This window comes from Macrobrachium rosenbergii, chromosome 5 (assembly GCF_040412425.1).
Source record: "Macrobrachium rosenbergii isolate ZJJX-2024 chromosome 5, ASM4041242v1, whole genome shotgun sequence".
In the NCBI taxonomy this organism is placed as follows: Eukaryota; Metazoa; Arthropoda; class Malacostraca; order Decapoda; family Palaemonidae; genus Macrobrachium; species Macrobrachium rosenbergii.
Window position 1 is genome coordinate 65983522 of NC_089745.1, and position 12859 is coordinate 65996380.

The 12859-nt window shown below is 42.4% G+C and overlaps 1 protein-coding gene across 2 annotated transcripts in view; it reads right to left on the reverse strand.

Annotated features, from left to right (window-relative positions):
- Positions 1-12409, reverse strand: part of LOC136838862 (uncharacterized) — a 95626-nt gene extending 83217 nt beyond the window's left edge. For both annotated transcript variants that reach the window (XM_067104523.1, XM_067104522.1), the window contains exon 1: positions 12273-12409. In XM_067104523.1, the coding sequence (XP_066960624.1) occupies positions 12273-12367 (95 nt within the window). In that variant the 5' untranslated portion in view covers positions 12368-12409. The remainder of the gene's footprint in view (positions 1-12272) is intronic.
- Between the last annotated feature and the right edge of the window lie 450 nt (positions 12410-12859).

Sequence of the window (12859 nt, forward strand, 5' to 3'; positions counted from 1 at the left end):
TGTCCATTACGCCCTCTCACACCGTTCCACATGGAAAGGAACTACGGAAGAGATCGAAAAATTAGCGCAAATATTCATTAACAACAACTTCTCTAATCACATGGCTGAACAACAAACCCGAGTCTATAAATAACTGGCACCGGGAAAGCATGATGGACACCGAAAAAAACCATACCAAGTCCATAAAACTATATTACAAGAACTACATGAACCAAAAATATGTAGATGATGAGAAGGTCCTCAGAAAAATAAAAATTGAAAATGTAAGCCCTACTGCAGGTGACAAAATTATCCTCATAATATACTGTACTATAACAATATGAAAACAAGTCAGTCACTGCTTAAAAACAACCCTGCACCCCCAGAAACATCTTTGAAGAGAAGTAGTGTCATCTATGAATTTACATGCATGGTGGAAAGATGCCATCACTCTTACATCGGGGTGACTACTACCAAACTCTCCAAGAGTCTCTCCTGTCACCTCTAAGAAGGGGCTATTTTTAATCATTATGTGCAAAAACATCAAAGAAGGGCCAAAAGAAAAGAACTTGTAAAGAACACCAAAATCATAGACCAGGCAATGGACTGCCGACGTCTACAGCTTCTCGAAGCACTACATATTTTAGAAAAAAAGCCAAACATCAACATGGTGAAGGAAACCGAATTTCTCCCACCATCATACGGAGAAATTTAAGAGCCCAGCCAATACCAGACACTGGACACTGACACAGAGAGAGAGAGAGAGAGAGAGAGAGAGAGAGAGAGAGAGAGAGAGAGAGAGAGAGAGAGAGAGAGAGTTTCTCCCACCATCATACGGAGAAATTTAAGAGCCCAGCCAATACCAGACACTAGACACTGACACGAGAGAGAGAGAGAGAGAGAGAGAGAGAGAGAGAGAGAGAGAGAGAGAGAGAGAGAGAGAGAGAGAGAGAGAGAGAGAGAGAGAGCACTGGACACAGAAGGCAGATTACCTGAACAACCTATAATCCCGGATAACAGCCATTCCCAAATTCCAATAACAATTAGGCACAGAAGGTCTCAACACCTCCAGGACCAACTTCGTCACCAACCAGTGACCAACCAAAACGCAGCTGAATAACAGACCTGACAACTGTACACCCACTGCCTGACGCCTGCTTGCTATATAGCCTACACCCTTGTAACCTGCATACCATTTCATTCACTCTTTGAAAATAAACACCAGAGTACATTTGAAACGTTAGAGGAAATAAAAACCTAAGAAAATAGAAATCTTTATATGCCCCTGGAAAACCTGATTTACCAGCTACAAGCTGAAGAAAAAAAGATAATAAGAACAACAGAGAAGACTGCATAAATTAAATGCCATGGAAACAGCTATAATTTTTAATGTAACTGCCCTCAGAGAAGGTTTCCTCCCTAATAATACCCATTTACAGCTCCATGACCCAGCTGCGACAAGAGAAGACAACACCACATCCTTCAGGAGGACATTGGTGTTCTGCCAGCTGGAAGAGAAAAAGAAGAGAAGAGAGAAATAAAAAAGAATTAGATACACTACAAACACAGAGACAGGCAGCTTCCCAAGGAACCCCTTGTCCAGACATGATGCCGCCCTCTGGCACCTGCAGCAGAATAATTTAAACAGACCAGTGAGTTACCATTCTAACTCCCATAAAGGTACCTCAATGGGTTTGGTCTTGATGAACATTTTCAGTTTATTTAATATGTTAAAACTCCTTAAAATTTCATTACTGAATAAACTGACAATGTTGAACACTGACAAAATCGTTCCATGATTTGTTTCTGATCTGATAACAATACACTACCAGTCGAAGATACGAAAGTTGCTAAAAATATGTTTGCTTGTAAGAGTGGTTCTACATTCTCTGCATTCCGAGATTGGGTCATGTGGGTTATTCATCAAACTCCCATGGGTACGACAAGTGTGACAAATTTGAAGGTGAATGTCAAATCAGTGTTGCATATGACAATGCCTTCCAGGTTTATCCAATCGGCAGCAGATATGGATACACTGCCAGGGTAATTTGCTGTCTGCCATTCCTTCATGGGTGGTCAGATGGCCTTCAAGTAACAGGGTTTCTTAAAATATCTCAGCTATCTTGCAACTTATCTCTGATGCAAGATTGGTTCGCTTGCTAAAAATCTCCATATGAGATAATTAAAACTGAGCATCTATGCAGTCCCATGTCCTCTTTAGGTTCCCTATCTGCCCTCTCATTTCCTTCTAGTTCCACCAGTTGGTACCCAACAACAACTCACCCTGATACATTTACTTGAATGCAGGAGAACAAGCCAATCCTGCACTTCCTTTACCAGGTGGTGAGAGGGCATCAACTACTTTAGTGAAGATAAAACACTATTAGGATAAGAATATACACTAAAAAATTTCATCATAACAGTCCATATCTGAAGACATATTTGACAGCTTCTATCACTGTATACATTTCTACTATGAAAATGGAACAAGAAGGGGTAGTTTCTTCTTGATAATGACATCTCCAGCTATAAAAAGTGCTGCAAGGATAGTGGGGAAGGCATAAGAGTGAACTCTATAGTGTGAACTGAATGTAATAGGTGTTACAAGAGGTGATCAATATTACAAAAACAGTATACACAAGTAAGAGATTTTTTATGCATAACATGAGAAAATGGAGGAGAGAAAGTCAAGAACCCTACTGTGACAGATGGGCATGTCTTAGAAGAGGCAGAGCACTTTTGTAACCTTGGGGAAACCTGAGAATGTAAAGCAAGAATTGAGAATTGAGAGGATAGTGAGAAAGAGTTTTTGCAGCATGGGTGAAATGGAGAGAGAAAACTAAATAACTGGTATATAAAAATATTCTATCCCACTATTCGAAAGAAAGACATTGTTGGGTACTTCAAGCAGCATAAACATGGGCCACTACAATGGAAAATAGAGGAGATTTTGAAGGCATGACCAGAAAAATGACATTTTTATAATAAAATAAGATTTTATATCATACTTACCTGTTGTTTACATATAGCTGTAATTCTCGATCTCGACAGAAAATTCAAAACTGGCGGTTCCGCTAATATATGGTCAGGTGACACGACTACCCCACCCTCTACCGGGGTACCTGGATCCATTTCCATTAACAACTAATCATATTTTCTATGCCCCCTTGTCCCTTGCGGGGAGGCGGGTGGGAATGTTTTATATGTAAACAACAGGTAAGTATGATATAAAATCTTATTTTATTATAAAAATGTCATTTTTATACATGAACTTACCTGTTGTTTACATATAGCTGATTGCCACATTGAGGCGGTGGGCATGGACAGCTGTAAGTGTTAAATGGAAAAAACCTGAGATCATCAGGCTAAGAAAAAACATCTTTACTTTGGATCCTTACCTGCTAAGGAAGCTGCTTTCTCGGTTACTGCCTCTGTAACCTGCTATCCTTAGTGCAACTGCGGGGCCTAGTAGCTCAATCGCAGGTTGCCATATGGAGAAAGGTCTGTTGGCCCAGCCGTCTTCGACACAATCAACCAAAGCATATAATGCCCCTGCTCAGGGCGCAGTACTCAAAGCATCCACCATCATACACTATCATTTTTTTTTTTTTTTAAAACACATATCACCCAACCATAAAAAACTCACACCAACCTATTAAAATTATACCTACTAGGCCATCTAACCTCTAAGGCTCTAGTAGTCGACCAAAAAGAGACCTCTGCACCCAAGGAAACTAAGGAGAGGATCTAGAGCCACTGGTTTCCTTGCCCATCACCGTGTCAGACGCAATAAAGGGGCCCAACGTACTGCAGTCTTCATATGTGGTTTGGATCTGTCTCAGATAATGCGAGGCAAAAACAGACGAACATCTCCAATAAGTTGAACTTAGAATGTCCTTTAAAGCCATGTTCTTCTTGAAGGCTAAAGAAGTTGCAATAACCCTAATTTCATGAGGCCTCACTTTAACTAAGGGGAAATCCACATCCCTTAATTCCTTGTGTGCCTCCTGTATCAGTTCTTTCAAAGGAAAGCAATCCCATTTTTAGATAGAGGTTCTTGGGGTTCTTAGTTGAACACCATAAAAAATCATGAGTTCCTCTTACACTTCTGGTCCTGTCCAGATAGAATTTCAATGCTCTGACCGGACAGAGAAGTCTCTCCGTTTCTCTTCCCCCCAAGGAGGATAGGCTAGCAATGGGAAATTCCCTTGGCCACGGATTACTAGGGTTTTCGTTCTTAGCTAGGAAACCCAAGGTGAAGGAAACTACAGCCTTATCCGCACAAAAACCAACTCTTTTGTCCAAAGCATGAACCTCACTTACTCTCTTTGCCGAGGCCAGTGCCAAGAGAAAGAGAGTTTTCTTAGTTAGATTCCTAACGGAGCAGGAACTCAAAGGCTCAAAAGATTTGGAAATAAGCCACTTTAGTGCCACATCCAAATTCCAATGTGGTACACGAAGAGATTTGCCTTTAGTGGTAGCAAAGGATTTAAGGAGTTCTGCAATGTCCTTGTCTGAGGAAAGGTCTATACCTCTATTCCTGAAAACTGCTGCCAGCATACTCCTACACCCCTTAATCATGCTGACAGCCAATTTCTTCTCCTTGTGCAGAAACAAAAGAAAATCTGCCACCTGGCTTAGAGTCGTAGAAGTGGAAGACACTCCAGACTCGGAGCACCACTCCCTGAAGCGCTTCCACTACGCCTGATAGACCTTTGTAGACGAGGGCCTGGTTGATCTAGCCATTGCCTACGCCACTCTTCTAGAGAAGGTCGCTCGAGAGTCTGAACCCTGTCAGATTTAGATCTGACGGGTTCCTGTGGAACTTTCTGCTGTGCAACTGGCACAGAAGGTCTGGTCTGAATGGCAACCTCCTTGGCCAATCCACTACTTTCTCCAGTAGCTCTGGAAACCATGATCTTCCTGGCCACCATGGAGCTATTAGGATCATTGACACATCTTTGTGTGCTTGAAACTTTTTCAAGACTTCTCCCAGCATCCTGAAGGGAGGGAATGCATAAAGGAAGAGACCCGACCAGTCCAGGAGCATGGCATCCACCGCTAATGCTTCTGGGTCTGGAACAGGAGAGCAAAAGAGAGGTAGTCTGCGGTTTTCCTCGTTGCAAACAGGTCTAGCATGGGAGTTCCTCAAACCTTCCACAGGCCTTGGCAAACTTTCTGGTGGAGGGTCCATTCCGTCGGAATGACCTGGAGTGACCTGCTGAGGATATCCGCTCTTACGTTGAGAGCTCCCGGGATGAAGCGAGTTACTAGCTCTATGTTCTTGGTTGCCGCCCACAAAAGCAGGTCTTTTGCGATCTCGAACAGAGAGAAGGAGTGAGTGCCTCCTTGTTTCTTCACGTACACCAGAGCTGTGGAGTTGTCGGAGTGAACTACTATCTTTTGTTTTCCACCAGAAGCACAGAAATGTTCCAAGGCTAGATGTATTGCCTTCAACTCTTTCGCATTTATATGCCAGTCCCGTTGGGATGAAGACCAATTGCCTGACACTTGAAGATCCCCCAATGTTGCTCCCCAACCCTCGTCTGAAGTGTCGGAGAACAACATCAGGTCTGAGTTCCTCTGTCTCAACGACAAACCTCGTTCTAGTTTGCTCCTGTCGTTCCACCACGACAGGCCTTGCTTTACTCGAGTGGATAGAGGAAAAACAAACGAATCCGCGTCTTTCTTCCTGTTCCAAGTCTGCTGTAGGAAGAACTGAAGAGGTCTCATGTGTAGCCTCCCCAGACTGACGAACATCTCTAGCGATGAGAGGGTGCCTAAAAGGCTCATCCATTCCTTGGCAGAACAAGTCTTGGCTGCCATCAGGAGTCTCACTTTCAGCAGGCATTTCTCGATCCTTTGTGAAGTCGGAAAAACCTGAAAAAGAACTGAGTTCATCCGAACTCCCAAATAAGTCAAGTCTTGAGATGGAGAGAGTTGCGACTTTGGAAGATTTACTATGAGTCCCAATTCGTCGGTAAGAGAAAGGGTCCTTTGTAGGTCCTTCATGCATTGGCCTTTTGACGGAGACCAGATCAGTCAGTCGTCGAGGTAAAGGGATATGTGAATTCCCTCTAAGTGAAGCCATTTCGCAATTGGAGCCTTGTGAAAACTTGTGGGGCTGTTGATAGGCCGAAGCAAAGAGCCCTGAATTGAAAAGTCCTGCCTCTGAACACAAACCGTAGGAATTTCCTTGAACTCGGATGGATAGGGATCGAGGGACACCATCCAGTCTCCTTCCTGCAGGGAATTGATGACCGACTGCATGGTTTCCATCTTGAATGGTGTTTGAAGCACAAATTTGTTCAGGGCGCTTACGTCGAGGACTGGTCTCCATCCTCCTGACGATTTTGGAACCAGAAACAGACGGTTGTAGAACCCCGGAGATGAAGGTTCGAGGACTGCTTCTATGGCTCCCTTCTGAAGGAGGGAAGTAACTTCCTCCTCCAATACCACAAGTTTCTCTGAGTCCCTGGATGATACGTTGAAGTCTACTGGCGAAGACTTTAAAGGAGGACTTTCTGAGAAGGGAATGGTGTAGCCTTCTCTCAGAACGTTGATCACCCAGGGTTCTGCTCCTTGGCCTCCCAAACTTGCCAGAACGTCTTTAGTCTGGCTCCGACCGTCGCATGAAGGACCTTGAACTCATTGGTTGGTACCCTAGATTTCTGGGGATGAGAAGAGAATTTTCCTCTTCCTCTAGCACAGGAAAAGGGCCGAGAAGGAGTACCCGAGAAGGCCTAGAGGATACAGGAAAGAAGGCTTGGGTACTACTGGAGAAGTCGAAAACCTGGGTCTTTTCGAAGAGTGAGCCAGTAGGTCTTGAGTAGACTTCGCGAGAGCGCCTCGAGATTTCCCTAACTAACGTGGCGGGAAAAAGGGATTCCTTAAATAAAGGAGCAAAAAGTAGAGCAGATTTCTGGTTCCTGGAGACTCCTCTCGCGACAAACGAAATCCAATGCGCTCTCTTCTTCAAAATGCCTGTAGCAGTCACTGAGGCAATTTCTGACCTTCCGTCCGTGATGGCCTTGTCCAGGCAGGCCAAAATAGCATCAAGATCCATAGCAATCTTGGGGGGAAGATCACAGACTTTCACCTTCCTGCTCAAGTCTCCTATAGACCAATCAATAAAAGAAAGATCTCCAAGATCCTATAGGAACTCTTCACCAGATGGTCAATTTCCGAAGACGAGAAGCCGACTTTGGATGAAGAAAAAGCTGAGCGACGGGCAGAATCCACAAGGCTGGAGAAATCCCCTTGAGAGGAGGCAGCGTCTCCCAAGGAAAAGACTTCCCCAGTCTCATACCACGAACGAGACTTAAAAGACAGTTGTGAGGGGGGAAAACAGAAAGAAGTTTTACCCTGAGATCTTTTCATGCTCAACCATTCTTCTTGCCTTTGGAGAGCTCTTTTGCCGAAACAGACAGGACCAGCTTCAGAAATCTAGAGGATGGAGGTTTAAAATCCTTGGCAAACTGCGTAGTTGGAGACAAAGGGGTAGCTGAGCAAAGTCTTCTTGAAAATGTTCTTCAAAAAGTTGTAAGAGATGCTTAAAGTTGGACATAGGAGCAGACGGAACATCATCTACTTCCGAAACATCGGAAACTGGGGAGAGAATCTCTGGAGCAGTTGGAGCACCGCGGATAGAAACGTCTCCAGGAGCCAAACTTGCGTTATCCTCTTGAGTGTCGCGAACGTCACCGAGGCGCCATGTGCCCGACCAGCGTCAGCGTATCCGAAACATGAGCTTGAGAGGAGTCAGGAGCCTTAGAAGATCTGAGAGCCAAAGAGGCGCCAAAAACCATGGTAGCGCCAGAAGCGCAAACGTTGTGCGCCTTGGAAACGTGCTGTGAGAGCGCCAAGCGCCAAAGTAGCGTCAGGAGTGCGGCAGGTGCGGGCGGAAGTGGCACCAGGAGCGCGATCGAGCGGTGCCAGGCGCCGCGAGCGGAAGCAGCGCCAGGTGCGTGAGCGGGAGCAGAGACCGGAGCCTCAGTTGCAGAAGGATCCTGAAGTGCTGGTGCTTTAAAACCTTCGAAACGTCTCAAAATCTTGTCCAATTTGTCCTCTTGCGAAAGGTTGGCAGGAACCGGAGGCATAAAAGCCGACTTGGGATCCAACGGGAAGGAAGCCGCTACTTGCATGCTAACAGGAGGATCAGACGCTCGCTTACGATCCGTAGAACGCACATCCAGACTGCCTGAAGAAGAAGAGATCTCTGGGCTATCCCAAAAGCTACATGACGGAAGAGGAGAACGCGCTGAAAGTTTCTTGATAGAAACTTGACCTGGAGAGAAAGCTCTGCGTCTCTTCAGCGGCCTACTAGACTCTGACTGCTTCCAACTCCTCCTCGACGAAACAGAAGCACAAGAAGACACTTCCGCATCGCTTTTACTATGGCGAGCTGCAACAGCCTGGGACGCAACAGGACTGTTAGAGGGAGCAACTGCTTGTGAGCAGACCCCACTCGCCTCCCTTCCGCTTTCGGCATGTCTTCTCCCTGAGCCCTGGGAGCCGGACAGAGGCCTAGACCTAGGAGCGCGAGGGGGACGAACAGTCACCTCCTCCACAACACTATCACTCGCAACACTTCGATGTTTAGACATCGCACTCACATCCTGGCCAATCTTTTCTATCGCAGAGAAAAGAGCCGAAATCTTACCATCAAATTCTGCCCGAAGGTCTGACACGGTAGTGGGTTTGGAAACAACAGGTTCCGGGGCAGGAATAGGAACAGGAGGGGTAACAGGAACAGAACAAGAGGCAATACTACTCCTACTCTGGGAGGAACTTCTGGCCGAAGCCTTACGTGCCCTATCTTTACTTAATTTTTGCCTGATATTTAGCCAACTTTGCCAATCAAGCACAGACAAAGACAAACAATCATCACATCTATCCAAATTTGTGCACAATTTCCCTCTACAGTTAGTGCAAGAAGAGTGAGGGTCTATGTTAGACCGAGACATTCGAGTTTTACAACTCCCCCACAATATCTAATTTGAGATCCTGAATCAGACATATCTAGAAAAAATCTCAACCAAAGCCAAAAAACAAGCCAGTACCGTCAACAAAAGTGGGTACTTCACCAAAGAAAAGTCGAAAAGCACCGATGAATTTCCTGAAGAGGAGCAGACGACTAGTCGCCAGCCCCGACAGAGAAAATATGATTAGTTGTTGATGGAAATGGATCCAGGTACCCCGGTAGAGGGCGGGGTAGTCGTATCAACCTGACCATATATTAGCGGAACCGCCAGTTTTGAATTTTCTGTCGAGATCGAGAATTACAGCTATATGTAAACAACAGGTAAGTTCATGTATAAAATCTTAAAATTGATGGCCAGAGAACAGTGGAAAGGTGTATTATGAATGAAGAATTAGTAGTGAAATGTGCTATCAAGAGGCTACAAAAACTTTTTTCAAAGACTGAAATGGTTTAGACATGTCATGAGAGGGGATGCAGAACAGTTGCACAGTAAAGTGGTAGACATGGATGAAGTTATGTAGGAAGGTCTAGGACATCCTGGAGAAAAGATATGGATGCAGAACTAGACCTACTGGGAGTTCAGGCAGGCAAAGTACAGGAGACAAGAATGGACACAATTCATTTCATGTCTAAATTCTTAAAGGGAAAAGTTGATGTAAAAATATTTATGATGACGATAATGGAAGTACTTTTTTTGTGAGTGACCAAGCATAACCCCTCTCATGCTTGTCACCTTTAGCATACATTAATCAAAGAGTGCTATAAACCTATTCTATGAGACCATTTACCCACCTAAGAAGCCCATAAGCAAAGGCAAGTCTACCAAACATCACCATCTGCCATTGACGAAGAAGGATATTTTAAACTGAATTGACAGCGACCAGCAAATCACAGATATTGCTAAATTTTTTCATGTGAATGAATCAACAATTATGGAGCAGACCATAAGAATGTAAAAAATTCTTGTAATATTTGTGGTTGGTCACCACAAGTCAGGGAGGACAACTATAAGGTCTACGGCAAATAAAAGGAAGTAAACATAGTAAAATCAATGAAAATTATAATCCTATTTGTTTAATGTCAGTAAGGGATGGCGCATTAACTTCTTCCACCAAAATCAGTCACGCATGTAAGGTTTCACGATAAAGCAAAGGGTGCAGACTGCGTGGTAACAGAAGCTACCCAGCTGAGTAATATGGCTAAAATTCTTAATATGGATAAGACTAACTTTAATCGAAAAGTCTTCCATCATCTACCCTCACAACAGAGGAAAAGACTGCCAAAGGTCACAAGCCACCCAAGGATTGTAACAAACTCATAAGGTGTGTGAATGTAACCAGAGGCTGTAAAATCATGCTCTTGATCGTTCACAGGGAAACTGGTCCGTGAGCATTCAAAGACCTAAATGTAGAAAATGTGTAGGTCACTCGAAGTTAACTAATAAGACTTAGACTACTGCCACAATTTCATCTGACTAGTTTGATATTGTAAAATTATGATAGAAGAACCTGGCCTTCAAAGTCCAAAAATGAACACTGTCAAATACCATTCATCAAATCTGAAGGGCTGTTATCCTGCTGCAAATTCTGATTTCTTCCTAAAATACAAGCAGTCTGATTCAGTACTTTGATTAAGAAACAAGCAAAACATTCAGTCCTACAACCAATTTTCACTACTTAATAACTCAATTACCTCTGCTAAAGTGGGGGGTGTGGCACCTCATTTGAAAAAATCTTCATACCCCTTTTACACAAGATGCTTTGTGCCAAATTCACTAGAAACTGATACAGTGGTTCTCAAAAAATGACAACCATGCAAGGTTTATGACCATACAGACATACAGATACTAAACATACTTTGATTAGGAATCACCATTTTTCAGCTCTCATGAGGTAATAAGAGCACAAATAAAAAGGTTACTATATTTCAGCTCTCCTACCTGCTAAGTAGGCATAATGAGCTACAGCACTGTAAAGATGGTGGGATCCTGAAGTGGATAACAAAACGCCTCATTTACTCTCTCTTTTTAGTATACATGCAAAATCACATACATCTACGGACTTTAACCAAAGGTAATTAAACCAAGAAAAGAGAAGAAACAAAACAGTTAAAACACATCTGAAACATAAATTATCAAGCAGTTAATGACATTTGTGGTAAGGTTAAGGGGCTTCCCCTGTAATGGGATATTCACCAGAGATAAAAAAAGGCTTTTTGTCTAGTAAATGACCTGACTCTCAGCTAACAAATGCAAGTGGACATCATGTTATATGTTAAATAGGTAATAGGTTTATACATTATATGGACACATGACTAAATTGGTAGGTGACAGTAACAAGTGGCACACATTATATCTTATGCTTTTTTTTCCTATTTTTTTTATGATGAAATTTTGACTTACTTTACATGTTTAATTTTGAATTTCTTGTTTTCTAATGTTTATCTGAATAGTTCTACATGAACACTTCACTATTCAGAAGACCCATTCTGGAAAAGGCCTGTGCTGAATTCATAGATGTATTAGACATTCTAAACTGCATTCCAATTTCACAACTTTGTCTCTTTTTACTTTATGAAAAAAAAAAAAGGTGAAACTGGCAGGTCTTTCTTCTGTCTACAGAAGTAAGTCTTGATCCAAGCATTTGCTACCCATTACATCTGAATTTTTCTCCCACTAAAACAGGTCTTGGCTGAATTATTCAATGAAGCAAACTCTCTTGAAACTACATGTTCAAAGTATGTTAACAATACTTTCAGTGCTACAGAATACCACAGATATAGTAAAAATGAATACAGCCATATCAGTTATACTGTTGCAGAGTCAAGCCCTAATAGATACAACAAGCTTTGCAATTATCTAAAATCCATTATTCCAACATATAAAAAAAATGGAACATGAACTGCCAATATGAAAGATCCCTTAAACCACATAAAAAGAACTAGGCACTACACTTTTGGATTATCTTTTGAGGAATGAGTAAATACCCTTCAAACACACAAACAAATAATGCACCATAATCAAAAAACCAAAAATGCTCAAAAATTAATCATAGCAGTTTCCATATAAATATGATTAAACACCATGCCTGCAATCTGGGTCATGTAAACAATACAGCTAACACAACTACACTGAACATTTTATTCTTGATTTAAATTTTCTTGGAAACGTGGAACCAATGAATGTTTTCGTAACAATAAAATACATACAAGTACAGTACCTTTACACGTACAGTATACCAAATGGATTTTTTAAATAAAAGCTTAGCTGACTATTGAGCAGTAACTGATGGAAAAACTTGAGCAATATTACCTTGGAAGCTTTTCTGCTACACAATCCCACACCATATTCCAGTTTTCCACAACCTCATCCCTCAGACTGAGGATGAGGAGATGTATATTGTCCATTGTGCATGAACATCCAGTTTAATCTCCGCAATACATGACCTGGAGTGCAAAATATTACAAAAATATTAATAATTTTACCTGTAAACACAGAACAGTCATAATAATTAAATAAAACCTGCTCTGCCACAATTAAGTAAATATTCTGCAAAAACAACAGAGCATTTCTTCAGCTAATGTAAGAACGGTTTGTAATAACTAAGACATACATGTACTCTGAAACTACAAAATTGTATAATAAAGCAGTACGCTGTTACCAAGAAAACATATCAAAGACAACCTAATCCTGATATACGTTTTCTTAAAAAGCTTTCCTTGCATTTATTCAGACTGAGGCAAAACAAACGGCAGGGATGATGCTCTGGCAATCTGTGATTTTAAGTAGCACCAGAGATGCATGTGCTACATAAAACAGAAAGTTCCTTTATGAAACAAAACATTAGGAAACAGCACACCTACACAAAAGCAGAGCAATCCAAACTCCCAAGTAAAATC